The 15,074-nt window shown below is 35.2% G+C and overlaps 1 protein-coding gene across 2 annotated transcripts in view; it reads left to right on the top strand.

Moving 5' to 3' along the window:
* MKLN1 (muskelin 1) overlaps positions 1-15,074 on the top strand; it is a 171,283-nt gene that overhangs the window by 116,414 nt on the left and 39,795 nt on the right. For both annotated transcript variants that reach the window (XM_059396396.1, XM_059396397.1), the window contains exons 11-12: positions 6-227; positions 2,737-2,866. In XM_059396396.1, coding sequence (XP_059252379.1) covers positions 6-227; positions 2,737-2,866 — 352 coding nt within the window. The remainder of the gene's footprint in view (positions 1-5; positions 228-2,736; positions 2,867-15,074) is intronic.

Here is a 15,074-nt window from a genome sequence, read left to right as displayed (position 1 = left end):
GATAGATGTGTATGGACTCAGAAAAACATATGATCTACACCTTTGGTGGTAGAATTTTGACATGTAATGGCAGCGTAGACGACAGCAGAGCCAGTGAACCACAGTTCAGTGGGTTGTTTGCTTTCAACTGCCAATGTCAAACTTGGAAACTTCTTCGAGAGGACTCCTGTAATGCTGGGCCTGAGGACATCCAGTCTCGGATAGGACACTGCATGCTATTCCACTCAGTAAGAATATTCTATACATTGTATTGTTATTTTGTCGTGTATATTCTCAATAGGAAAAGAAGTAGTAAAATCCAGATCTTCAGAGAGCGATCAAAACTTTTCAAAAAATAAATGATTAGTGTTAGCAATGATAGACAAAAGTAAAATTTCCTCAGCAGTGAACTAGTTGCTAAGTATGAGAGTCTTTCATTAACGTAGTAATTCCTAAATAGTTATTACTTGAATGCTAATCTAGACACTTTTATGACTAACTACTTCTTATCTACTACAGATATCGTAGCTGTTTCCCTTTCTATACCTTTCTACTTACTGGTTTCTCTTAGCAACTAGAAGATCAATTATTTTATTTTACTTTCCTCTCTGCCACTCTTCATTAAGTATGAAGAATTAAGAATTGACTTTATAGGATTAGAATTTAAATATATCCGCAAAACCGATATGGAACCATTTTTTTAACCTTTTCAGATGTTATAGTGAAAAGTTGGGCTTCTTTCTGTTAACATAACCTTAAAAACATATTGTGGACTATTTTGAACATCTATCAAAGTAGAGAAAAGAATGTAATAAATTCCTGTGTACTTTATCTGTTTCGACAGTTATCAGTATACTGCTGTTCACTTTCCATATATCTGTTCCACTTAAATTTCATTTCTTCAGTGTTTTTCCAATTTTCAAGTTTATTCTGAAATTTTATTTTGCTGGGCAACTCCCAGCGTGTCATTACACCTATAAACACTGTGGTATATCACTAACAGATAAGGATTTTTTAATAAACATAATAATGATACCACTGTAATATACACCCAGAGCATTATCAATATGGTTGGTTTATTCGAGTCAGACTCTGAAACGGGTCTGTGTATTATATTTAGTTGTTTTGTCTTTTAAATTTCTTTTAAGTGTGACAGTACTCCCTGCTCCTATTTCTTACACCCTCGTATTCCATTTATTTACTTGTTAAAGAGACTGAATCATATGTACTCTCAAATTTCCCATATTCTTGATTTTATCCTTGTGGCATTGTGATCATTTAGTCTCCATATTTCCTGTAAGCTGGTAGTTAGATCCAGAGGCTTGATTTTAGATTTTCTCTCTTTTTTTTTTAAGAAGGGTGGTAAATACAAAAGGAGAAGTGCAAGAATACTTAATCAAAGATGATCTGATTACAAAATATCAAGAGACATTTAATGTGTAGTTACCATACTTTTGGTGATTTGAAAATTATTTTATGGGTTTGGGTGTTAGCAGCCTGATTGATCAGTAGTAAAGGTTCTTGTCCACATTTTACCAAATGGCTTTTGCAGTCATTGATAATCATTGTGTAGGGTTTGTAAAACAGTGATTTTTCTAATTATGTTATTTATTCTGTATTTATTAGCTGATTATTTTATTAAAAACATATCCTCATTAACTATTTGGCTACCCTAATACGCACACCACGCAGGATAGGTAATTTAAATGTTTGGTTTTTTTCTTTATTACTTTTCATATTAATGAGTTGAAGCTCCAAAATTAACCAATATATTTTTTACGCATTATAATGAACTTGTAGACTTTTATATATATTTGATGTTTTTAATCCAGTGTGTCATTATTCTTTTTGATGCCCAAATTTTTCTATGTCGAGTAGATGTGCCCCCTTCTCAGTATACTCATATAACTATATACACACATATGTATATTATATAAATACATGTATCTTTTTTAGTAAGAAAAATTAAATCATTAGTTCATACTGACATCCGATTCAAATTAAGAATTATTGAGTTTTTAAATATATCCTTTTGATTTTGTATTTATGTATCATAAGGTTAAAATCCTACTTCCTAATGACAGTATTATATTACTCCTTATGTCTTTCTATAATACTTACAGAATCACAGAACTAAGAAAAATTACTGAATGTTTCAGGTTCCTTTCGTATTATTTTTCTGTTTAGGATATAGCTAGGGATGGGTGGTAAAAAATATTAATGACATGCTATTTTTTGAGCATGTCTGTGGTCATATCTTTATAGATATGTTTATTAGAGGTAGGTTTATTTCATTGTTTTTCGAATTTCAGGGATTGCTTTTTTTCTTTTGCGTTAATTAAGTAAAAGCAATATGGATAGTTCCAAAGGCAAAATAGAAAGTTAGTGTACTTTTGGAGAGATCTGGTTTCTATCTATCTTCCTTGCTCTGTCCCTTCCCAAAAAGGTCTTTAATAAGCTTCTTTCAGAAAGAAAGAAAAAAACTACACACATTCCTTTTTTTCCTTTCTTATGCGAAGGCAGTGCCCTGAATTCATTATTCTATACCTTGCTTTTTTACTTTGATAAGGTATCCTAGAGATCACCTCTTAGTACATAGAGTGTCATCATTCCTCTTTATACCAATATAGTACTCCATTGCATGGGATCTGTCATAAAATTGCTTTTATAGAGGTTGAAATTTTAGAAGGATGATTTTGAATACTTCATGGAAGTGATTACTTTCTCCCTTCTTCGCCCTTTTTCCTTATTTTTCAGAAAAATCGTTGCCTATATGTATTTGGTGGCCAGCGATCGAAGACCTATTTGAATGATTTCTTTAGTTATGATGTGGACTCTGATCATGTAGACATAATATCAGATGGCACCAAGAAAGACTCTGGAATGGGTAAAGACATTTAGTGATTCTTCTCTCCTGTCTTAACTACTTTAAGTAGAAGAGTATATATAATCCATTTTCTTTTCTTTGTAACCATTCTTCACCCTTTCCCCATGTCTTTAATTGAAGTAATTCTGAGTAAGAGGAAGAAAAATTTACCAACTGTATTATCCAGTTTTATGTGTTTAAAACATACAAGTTACTACATTATTTGAGCAGAAAGACTATATATAAATTTCCAAAGGCATTATTTATGTGTGTGTTTGCTTGGTGGGGGGTTTTATAAGAATTAATATCTTAAAAACTGTCTTATTCTATGTTTGCTGTTCCTTTCCACCTTATGCTTTCATTGTAGTGACATATATTAGGCACTAACATGGTAGAGGTTGTCTTTGTTCTAAGAGAGGACTTCATGTAACTGGTAACGACTTTTAAGTTTACAAGCTCAGCATCCAAGTTATTTTTCTCGTAATAGGGTGACATGTTTGCCTGAGTTGGTCTCAGTGTTATGTATATTGCCCTGGCATAGTTATTAGTAGTACCCCTGATTCACTCTCAAGTATCTTATTTTAGATAATAATTTACATAGTTACCCTGCATAGTAGTCACTTTGCCTGTGATTATTATCCCTAGATAAATGGTATTTGTTTAAGATTCAGTGGTTTAAAATGCCTAATTTGAGAAATTAGATTAGTATGCTTTTTCTTTTAGCTACTATAAAAATGAATCTTTTTATTAAAATAGTTCATATTTATGAGAAAAAAAACTTTAAAAAACATTTTAACAGACGATAGTATCGTAATTAAAAAGTGCACATGAAGGGACCCTCAGGACACTTCTCCCATACTTCCTACTAGGCAAAGGCTAGAGCTTTATTTTCAGGGGGAAATAAGTACAGAGGTGTTTTTTCTACCATGCTTAAACTACTTCCCAGAATTAAAAAAAAAAAAAAAAAAGTGGCAAAGAGTGATAGTAACAAAGACTCAGTACAACAATTCACTTTGGGTAAGCTTTAATGACTATCATTTGAAGATTTTAAAAAATGAGTTATTATTATAGAGTAATTCGCAAAATTGATCAATACAATGCTTTGTTAATGGTCATGGCTAGCTTTAGCACCAGTAAAGTGTGGTAATTTGATTATCAAAGTAATAATATGCTCATTTTAAAGCATTTGGAAAATATAGAAAGATGTAAAAAAGAAATTGTCAGGGCGCCTGGGTGGTTCATTGGGTTAAAGCCTCTGTCTTCAGCTCAGGTCATGATCCCAGGGTCCTGGGATTGAGCCCCACATGGGGCTCTCTGCTCAACAGGGAGCCTGCTTCCCTCTCTCTCTCTCTCTGCCTGCCTCTCTGCCTACTTGTATCTCTGTCAAATAAATAAATAAAATCTTTAAAAAAAAAATTATCAAACCATCCAGATGTATCTATTATCATTTTGATGTATTTCCCTCTAGTTTTTAAAATTTATTTATTGTAGGGGCACCTGGATGGCTCAGTGGTTTGAGTATCCAACTCTTGATTTCAACTCAAATCATGATTCTCAGGGTCATGGGAGCCCCACATCAGTTTCCACACTGGCCATGGAGCCTCCTTGGGATTCTCTCTCTCCCTCTGCTCCTCCCCTATGATTCTCTCAAAAAAAGTTTTTCTTGTATAAAATTTAACACAATTTTATCTTCTGTTTTAAATACATATTAAATTGTGGTAATTTTTTTCACCATTATAGTTTTACTACCATGGAGTACAGGTATTAGGAGAAGTGACAGGTGTGGATTCATTTCCTAATACTGCTATAGTCAACTCTTATAAAATCAGAATCACCAATTTTGCTATGTGTTTTTTAATTTTCAATTGATTTATGGTGAATTATTCCATGCAAACAAGTTTATTCATTAACTTAATAATATTTGTCAGACATCTGCTAGCACCTAAGCTTGACCCTCTCCCTTCCTCTCTCCCAACATATTTCAGTACCATCTATGTGCCATGTATATTTGAAGTGCTTGAGAGATAGCTGTAGGCCTAGAATAAAATCCGTCCTCTCAGAGGGCTCACATGCTAGTGGGGATACTTGCAGTGGCCATTAAATACTGTGAAGAAAAAACATTGGCTGCCATGAGATTAAGTCACACGGGAGGTCCCTTATAGATAGAGCAGGTTGGAAAGCCATCTCTGCAGGGATGATCATCTTCAAGATGTCAGATGAGAAGTAGAGAACTAAGAAGAACCATGTTAAGTGAGAGAAGAGCAAGTATAAAAGTCCCAAAGCAGGAAAGAACATAGTGTGTTCCAGAAAGAGTTGAGGGTGGGGAATTTGGTATAAAATGAGGGTAGAAAAATGGTCCGAACTCTTGATTGTTCAGTGCCTTGTACAAATGCAAGAGGTTTGGATTTTTTTTTCCTAAATAAAATTGTAGTTCTTAAAAGGTGTATTGCCAGAGGCTTGATCTGATGAATTGAAATTTTGAAAATTTCACTCTTTTGAAAATTTCACATTTTCTAAGTGCTTGATTTTGACAGTATGCCTACAAGTTACAGTGTCCAGAGACTATATGGTGCTTTAATTGAGGTTTTTTATGGCAGAGTTGAACGTCTGGTTAAACTGCATACTTGGAACGTTTTCCTGCCTAAAACTGTTGTGGTTTTACTTGGAATTGTGGAACCTCAGTGGTTCTGTTGGCACAGTAGAGTGAAACTAAAATCACTTTCATTTTTCTGTCTTTTTTCCCCTCCATCTCCCTCCATCCTTTCTTCCTTCTTCTTCCTCCTTCTTGCCCTTCTCCCTCTCCTCCTTTCCCTCTTTCTCTCTTCCTTCCTATTCATCTCTTCTTTTCTACCCCCAGCCATGTGCCGTTGTCTCTCTCTTTGTCTGTCTCGCCCGGACCCCAGAGGTTTCTGATACCCATGTGGACACAGTTGAGAACCACTCTTTCAGCTCCAGAGCGTATCTCAGTCCTTAGTCAAGTAACCTTGATCAAGTTAACTTAATTTCTCAGTCTTAGCTTGTGTGTCTGTAAGTGACCAAAATTATATCGTGTCCCTGCTTGTGGCTGTTCTAAGAGTAGAGATGGATTGACCCTCTGGTTTTGGCTAGTGTTACTTAGTTTTCCCATGAGTATGCTAACGCTATCTGCAAGTTCACTGATCTAGTTAGTAATTAACTAATACCAGTTTTACCTCCATCTTCTATTTCCATCACTACTTCACTAGTTTGAGCTATCAGCACCTATTTGGCCTTTGTTCCTAATCTTCTTCCTCTTCTTATTTGTTTGTTGAGAGAGAGCGAGTAAGTGCGAGTGACCAGGGACGGGAAGAGGAAAAGAGAGGATCTCAAGCAGGCTCCATGCTCAGTGCAGAGCCTGACGTTGAGCTTGACCTCATGACTCTTGAGATCATGACCTGAGCTGAAATCAAGAGTCAGACGCTTAACTGACCCAGCCATCCGTATTTATTTTTAAAAGATTTTTTTTTTTTTTTTTTAAGTGGTCCCTGCATCCAGCTTGGGACTTAAACTCACAACCCTGAGATCAAGAGCCACGAGGTCCACTCACTGAGCCAGTCAGGTGCTCTCAAAACATACCTTGTTTACTCTGAAAAATGCCTGGAAAAAAAAAGGTCATTTTTTTCCCAACGGGCTTTTCAAGTTCTTACGTTTACAGTAGTCATTTTGTGCTGAGAATACAGTTGGGAAATATTTATGTGATTATGCTTGGCTATAATAATTGGTCTTCTTCTTCTTGTGTATGCCACCTCTCCCCCCATCTCATACTCTGTACTGCAAGCAGAATACAGCAGTTTTGTGTTACCAGTGAAGTGCAAAAATGTGTGCTTGGATATTTATTCAATAGATACTTTTTGGTCACCTACTATGTTCCAGATAATAAGCTAAGTGCTAGAGATAAAATTGTGAATTAGGGCTCTATCTTCTAGAGCTTACAGTTGTGCATGGGGAAAACAAAGAAGTAGATTAACAACTTTACTTTTGGATTCATGCTAATAAGATAAAGTAATTTTAAAATATAAACTCTGGGTACCTGGGTGGCACAGTCAGTTAAGCCTCTGACTCTTGGTTTCTGCTCAGGTTATGATCTTAACTCTTGTGGGATCAAGCCCCATGTCTGGCTCTGTACTCAGTGCAGAGTCTGCTTAATTTTCTCTCTCCCTCTTTCTCTCTGCTCCCCTACTCACAGCTTTCCCTCTCTTTCTCTCGAGTAAATAAGTATTTTTTAAAATAATAAAATAGGGGCACCTGGGTGGCTCAGTGCTGCCTTTGGCTCAGGTCATGATCTCAGGGTCCAGGGATCGAGCCCCACATTGGGCTCTCTGCTCAGCGGGGAGCCTGTCCCCCCCACCCTTCTTGCCTCTCTGCCTACTTATGATCTCTGTCTGTCAAATAAATAAATAAAATCTTTAAAAATAAAAAAATTAAAAAATATAAAATGTAAACATGATAGACCTTCCTTGATTAAAATTTTTTTGTTGTGTCCCTTTGCCCTGTAGATTAAATCTAAACTCCCCGACTCCTAGTTTCCTTTATATGCCTCACCTGAATTAGCTTTCCAGCCCCATCTTTAGTATCCAACTTCACCTTGCTACCAGTTCTTTGTTTCATGACCACTGAATATTAATTCTTTATAGATACACTTTTCCTTGCCTTTGGGTTTTTATCCGTGCTGTTCTCCCTACCTGAATCACTCTTCTGTCTGACCTCAAAGTGTAACTAACTTTTGCACATCTTTTCAGATCTTAGTTTACAGGTCATTGTCTCCTGAAATTCTCTAACTCCTCAAGCCCAGATTAGTAATTAAAGTATATGGTTCTAATCTTCATTGGTACCACAATTCTAGATACTCATCTAGTATAATCTTGACTCTGCTTTTCAGAATCTTTGTAAAGCTTAGCTGAAATACAGGATTTCTTAAAAAAACACTCAGTCTTTTCAGTACTCTAGATCTCCTAAAAAATCTTTCACTGAATTAAGTTAGACCAAACCGAAAACCTCATGTCAGAACTGTGGTATATTCAATTGTCTTCCCATGGGATTACTTTCACCTGATTTTTTAAAGTCCATTTAATTTTATTTTATCTTACTATGTTATTATTTATAAGCCATGAAAAGCCCTTCTAAGGACAAGGGAAAATACTATTTAAATTCCCACATTATTAAATACTAGAAAATACCGATTTGGGGGACACCTGGATGGCTCAATTGGTTGGGCTGTGACCCTTGATCTCAGCTCGGGTCATGATCTCAGGGTGGTGGGATTGAGCTGCGAATCAGGCTCTGTGCCCAGCGTCCCTTTCCTTCTGCTTCTCCCACTCACACGTGCATGCTCTCTTTCTCTCTCTCTTGGAAATAAATAAAATCTTATAAAAAAAAAAAAGAAAAGAAAATAGCAATTTTATTCATTACATGGATGCTCTGTAGCTTATTTAAACATTCTGTTTATTAACTGTTCTAAAGCTTTTCTACTACAGTTAATTACTGTTATTTGAGATGGACTTAACATATAATTACTATGTTTATCTGTGATTCAGTAATGTGGGTTATTTGATTAAAACTGCATTTATGATGGGAATTTCAAATGCATTGTTTGAAATCATAGAAGAAATTTGAATTATTAAGATCATCAATTAGAAATGGCATATCTGGGTGGCTCAGTGCGTTGAGTGCCTTCGGCGGAAGTCATGATCCCTGGGTCCTGAAATCGATCGAGCCCCCGAGCTGGGCTCCCTGCTCATTTTCTTTCTCTCTCTCTCTCTCAAATAAATAAAATCTTTTAAAGAAAGAAAGAAATGGCATATCTAATTGTAAAATTGCTGCTGCTTTTTATAATTTTTTATTGTGTTAGATACTATAACATCTTAAATGGTTGCTCTTTATAATTATTTAAATGTATTATCTTAGATTTAACATCTCAAGATTTGAAGAAACTTCAACTCTTACTTTTTAACTAGAGTGTAACAATGTTATGCTCCCCTCAGAAAGAAATTACAATTTAAATCAGTGGATTGGCAGCTGCTTAGAAAGAAGGGATTTATTAGTATTGTGTCTAACACATACATAATTACATCAAAATTCAGCACATCTAAAATTTGGGTTTATTTCTGAATAACTTTTGGCAAGCACAGGGGGTTTAGCAGACTCCCCATATGTAAGCTCTGTATTTAACACTAATTGAAAATTATGTTTAGAAGATAGTCTGTCACACCACCAGAGCTTTATAGTTTGCTATAGAAACTCAGTTTATTGTAATAGGAATACTTTCTCATATGTGTATTATTAAAGGTAGCAAACATATATGAGTCTTCACCATTTGGCAGATGCTCAGTCAAACATTGGTGATACAGAGCTCTTTCAGCCTAGTTCCTGTTCTATAGTAGTTATGTGTTTACTTGTTTTGTTCCTTAACATCTGTTGACTGTATTTTCCCACATCTGTCACTGTTTATTCCATTCTGTTCTAACCATAGTGGCAGATTGGTATAATTGAAAGAATAGTGAATTGAGAATCAGAAGACTTGGTCTCTCTTCATCTGGATCTGCCACTCATCCCTCTGCAACTTTGGCAAAATTGTATACATACTTTTCTGAGCCTGATTATTCATCTGAAAATGAGGTTGGACCAGTTGATCTTAGGGCCTCATGTAGCTCCAAAATTTTGACAGTTAAATTTCATTCCCTTCTGCTATCAGGCTGTGAAAGTAACATGAGGGCTATGTTAGTAGAGTCTGCAAGTCCTAATTTATCTATAAACATTTTTGTGAAAACCTTAAAAGCAAAGTCTTAAAAGATTTTTAGTTCAACTAACGGAATTGGTCAAACATTGATATTATTGACATTGTTTTTTAATAAATAAGTGTGTGTGTTTGTATGTAATTATATAGAATAAGTCCTTGTGAATTGGACCCTTTTAGACTTCTAACAATTAACTAAATCAGGCTAATTCAGCAGTTTAGAGAAGATTCTGAAGCTAATGATTTGCTGTCATTAACGTAGATTAGTTACTAAGCTAGGAAATGGTAGTGTTTATTTTCCGTGTAACTGGGCTTCGTTGCTTTCCAGTTAGCATCTTTAATATCTGTTGTGCCATTATTCTGATAAAATGGTATTCTGTACTTTTTTCCCTCTCATCATTATTGTTAATAATAATTTTACATAATTTTTCCCCTTCTACTCTCCCAGGGGTGTTTTTACTTAGTTACAAGCTTGTATAAGTGTTGTGTATTTTTAATATAAAATTTAGGTCATTTGATAGTAAATATGAATTAAAGTTCACCAGCAAAAACAAACATGCAACAACAGTAAGATAGTTTTGAAAATGAAAAGTAATGTAGTATTAACACTACCAGATATTTATAAAGGTACAGTTTTGTACAGACTAATAGAATGGAACTGAACAGATAATATAAAAGGATGTAATGCTTAAAGCTGGTACTGTCAACTTTCAAAAAGAAAGCAAGGTCAAGAGAAGTGTAGCACCATGATTTGGTTAAATTGATGAAACAATCCTGGAGCTGCCCACTTGGAAAATTTTGATATATGAGCTCATTAATCAACTGTTATTCAGGTTTTCTGTTACTTGAAGCTGAAAATACCCTAACAAATAGAGAAATTTTAGAAAATTGTTTTTATTAAACTTATATTTCTGTAACAGTTCTGAAATTGTATTTTTTTTCCTGTGTCTTAACTAAAGTAACTAATAATATGTGCATTGGATTATGAAGCAAAAATAGAGTTGAGATTAGTTCATGAATTAATGCAATGATGTATCTTCCTCAGGAATTGAAATAACTTCAAAAATATCTCTGTTGTCTTTTTAGCTTCCCTGTAGGCTTTCCTTATGTTACAAATTCTGGTAATCTTCCCCTATTGGGTCAACGAAAGAAGAGGAAAAGAAAAATGTGATTTAGACTGTCAGATAAAATCATTTTTTAGCTGCCCTATTTCAAGTTTTAAAAAAGTTTAAAGAGGGGTGCCTGGGTGGCTCAGTGGGTTATGCCTCTGCCTTCGGCTCAGGTCATGATCTCCGGGTCCTGGGATCGAGCCCCACATTAGGATCTCAACTTGCTGGGGAGCCTGCTTTCCCCTCTCTCTCTCTCTCTGCCTGCTTCTGTGCCTACTTGTGATCTCTCTGTCAAATAAAGACTTTTAAAAAAATAAAAATTTAAAAAATAAAAGTGTTAAAAAATAGGAGAGTTGAAGAATGATCAATGTAATTTCCTGTAAAAACTAAAAACAAGTTGGGTATAATAGTTGTTGTGTTGTTCTTATCTTCTGATTCCTCAGACAAGTGTTCTTTCAAAATGTATTCGTGATTAACAAATGATCTTGTTTACTGATCTGTTTAATTTTTCTTTGTGAGTCAGTTTATAAAGACTAGTAAAGATTTATGCCATTCAGTTGAGCTTTTTGCCAGTTGAATCTGAAAGCTTTTAAAATATTGTATGGGGACGCCTGGGTGGCTCAGTTGGTTAAGCGGCTGCCTTCGGCTCAGGTCATGATCCCAGCGTCCTGGGATCGAGTCCCACATCGGGCTCCTTGCTCGGCAGGGAGCCTGCTTCTCCCTCTGCCTCTGCCTGCCTCTCTGTCTGCCTGTGCTTGCGCTCTGTATCTCTCTAACAAATAAATTTAAAAATCTTTTAAAAAATAAATAAATAAATAAATAAATAAATAAAATAAAATATTGTATGTTACAACTCTCCTATTCTTTTCCCCTCACCTCACAACTACCCATTAGAAACCATTAAATTTGTAAAAATAGCCTTTTTTTCTTCTTGGGAAGAAAATTAATACAGAAGACTGTTAATAGTTCTAACATATTAGAATGAAAACTTCTTCCTTGGTTTTGACCTTTAGAACTTTTTAGTTTTCGATAATGCTGTTTTTGTTCAACCAGTTTTTATTTCAATAAAATTACTATAGAAGTAATGCAGTGTGCATAATTCATAAAGCAGAATTCAAACAATATAGAATGAAAATTATTTCTGCCAGAGTTGCAAACTAACATAGTTCCCTTCCTAAGGGAACTTATTTATAAGGAAATTTTTGACTCTTCCCAGACCCAAACCCCAGAAATAAGCCCTAGAAAAATAAAATGAGAGGCAACTAGCTTCCAGAAACTCTTTTAAATGAGATAGAATGCTGTCTGTCCCCTGAATTACCTTGAGTTAATTCTTGTTCCTTCACTATAGAAACTAGCTTGTACAACTAGTGCAGAATCCAAAGAACAACATTATGGCAGTGCATGAACCCTACTTGTGTTGAGAATTGGTGAAATTAGATGTGGCCTGACCATCTACTCTCAGTAATCCATTTCTCTTTCATCCTTTAAGTCCAGGAAAATTGCCTTCTACTTACCCCAAAGGGTCTAAAGCCGTGAAATCCTTACATAGGGGGATGATAGTAAGTAGAGTAATTAACTGGTTCTTTGTGAATAGGCTTCACTACTTAATGGCTCTTCCCCTCCATTTTCCTTAAATTCACTGGTGCTGATGCTACTTAAGGCCTGACCTTTGGTCCTCCCTGATATATCTTAAAAGAAAGAATAGCTGGTATGTTGAAAATACTACCTCACAGAGATATAACTAGACAGCTGAGGACTACAGATGTCTCAAAAGAAATCAATAAACTGACAACATATATGATCTAAAGCAGAATTATTACAGTTGTTGAACCAGGAGTTCAAAACAAGCATAATTAATATAAAGATACAAAGGGATGTACTAGTAATATGAAATAAAGTCTAAAAATTGTAAAAACAGAACCAAATGGAAATACTAGATATGAAAAATATATTTGAAATGAAGACTGCAACAAATATTATAAATAGAATGGCTGTGAATGAATTAATTAGTTGAAAAATGAGAATGAATATTCTTTAGGGAAAAAATAGGAAAGAAAAAAGATAAAGAGATAGAAAATACAAAAGAGGGGCACCAGGGTATCTCAGTTAGTTAAGCACCTGCCTTCAGCTCAGGTCATGATCTTGGGGTCCTGAGATCAAGTCCTGTGTCTGGTTCCCTGCTCATTGGAAAGTCTGCTTCTCCTTATACCCCTCCCCTCACTCAAGCTAGTTCTCTCTCAAATAAATAAAATTAAAAAAAAAAAAATATATATATATATATAAAAGAAACTAGAGGATATGGAAAGGAATTGTACAAGTGTGAACATCCTAACAGCAGTAAATAAAGAAAAATAAAATTTTAAGAGGGCAGAATAATTGAAAAAATAAGGGAGGTACATTTGCTAGAATTCGGAAGCAGAAGGCCTCAGATTGGTGAAAGGGCTTATAGTATACCTGACAGGAAGAATAAAGGGACACCTACCTAGATATATTAAAGTTTGCTTAAGAATATCAAAGACATAGGGAAGATTATGAAAGATTTCAGAGAGAAAGATGACATGCAAAAGGAAAGATGGATGAGTGGATGGATGGATGGATGGACATCAGATAGCTCAACAGCAGTAGTGGATGGAAGAAAACAGTACAGTTAAAAAGTGATCAAGGAGGGGCTCCTGGGTGGTTCAGTTGTTAAGCATCTGCCTTCGGCTCAGGTCATGATCCCAGGGTCCTGGGATTGAGCCCCACATTAGGCTCCCTGCTCAGAGGGAAGCCTGCTTCTCCCTCTCCCACTCCTCCTGCTTGTGTTCCCTCTCTCATTGTCTCTGTCAAATAAATAAATAAAATCTTTTTTTAAAAAGTGATCAAGGAAAATGACCTTAAACCAAGAAATTTGTATTCTCCTTTCATATGTTAGTGTGAAATGAAATATTCATGGGTATATATGCCTAGGAGGGTTTGCTATATGAAGACTCATATTGGAAACCCATTTGCAAACAAGACTCACAAATTTAGGATATGTTAGAAGTATGTGTTAAGTGGTGATCAAGTTATCTTAAGAAAATTGATTGTTGCCAGAAGAAAAACATCAGGGCCAAAATTCTAAACAATGAAAGGGGTAGTGGGGTACCATATATAATTCAGGTATTGTGATTGGACTTACAGGTGCGAAAATACTATTAAAACTTTTTCATTCCAAATGTCTTATAAAGGCTCAAAATCTAATGGATCTTTATTTTCTTTGAAGCTTCCTTTTGCTTTCCTGTGTCATCTATGACTGCCACTGTTTCTTACATCCCATATCATTCCTTTTCTTGGATTCCTTTTTAGTTTTGTTGAAATAGCTCCTCAAAGAATTGTTTCATATGCAGTCATTGACATAACTTTTCATATTTCCACTAATCCAAAAATTCATTTATTTTGCCCTCCTTGTTGGAAATAGACTTTTAATTCCTTATCTTTTTATATTCCTCAGAATTTTACAGTTATTATTCCATTGTATTCTAACATTCATTGTTACAGATAAAAGGTCTAGTAAGTTTGACACTTACTATTCTTCTGTGTGTAATAGACTGCTTTTTCCCCTCTGTAGAAGCTTTAAAAATTTTTCTTTTTATTCCTAGAGTTTTAAAGTTTCATTAGGAGATCTTTATCTCTCTCTCTCTCTCTCTTTTCTGTTTCTCCCTCTATTCAAAAATAGTGTTTCTGTGAAAACTTCTGTAAGCCAAACTGGCATAAAGCAAAGAAGCAATTACCACTTTATTTATAAGGAAAAAATTTGACTCTTCCCAGACCCAAAAAACAACCTCTCTCTCAGACTTTTCTGATACCTTAGGACACATCTTGCTAAGTGATGCACAAAATAAATTGAGATAAAGCACAGACACAGTTCACAACTGGGGCAGCTTGGTGCGGAGAGGCTGGTTGTAGTTCCTGGGGAGGGTGCGATCTGCCTCTCTAAGGGCTCACTGTGAAACAAACACATGCTGTTTTTGCTTTTCACCTTTTTTTTGTAAAGGTGAAAATTCATCCTCATTTCTTTCAGTTAGCTAAAACAAGTACTAATGTAGATCCTTCATAGAAGCAAAGTGTGTCATGAAAACTTTCAAAAAGGGAGGAACACCTGTATATAAAGTTTTGTGGTTTTTGTTGTTGTTTGTAAAACATGCTTAGCACGCAGGGCTCTTTCAAACAGGACCCCTGCTTGTTTCTATCATTCAGGTAGATTTTCTTTCATTATTTTTTACCCCTACGTTGTTTCCCCTCTCCTGAGTGTTCTTCTCAGACAGATTTCTTACTTCAGTGGTTTTATCCTCTGTCCTGTAACTTTTCTGTCAATCATTTATCTTTTGCTATACTGGTAATACCATTT

This window comes from Mustela nigripes, chromosome 4, assembly GCF_022355385.1.
Source record: "Mustela nigripes isolate SB6536 chromosome 4, MUSNIG.SB6536, whole genome shotgun sequence".
Taxonomy (NCBI): domain Eukaryota; kingdom Metazoa; phylum Chordata; class Mammalia; order Carnivora; family Mustelidae; genus Mustela; species Mustela nigripes.
The sequence above is the reverse complement of the archived record's forward strand: the minus strand, read 5'-3'. Positions and strand labels throughout refer to the sequence as shown.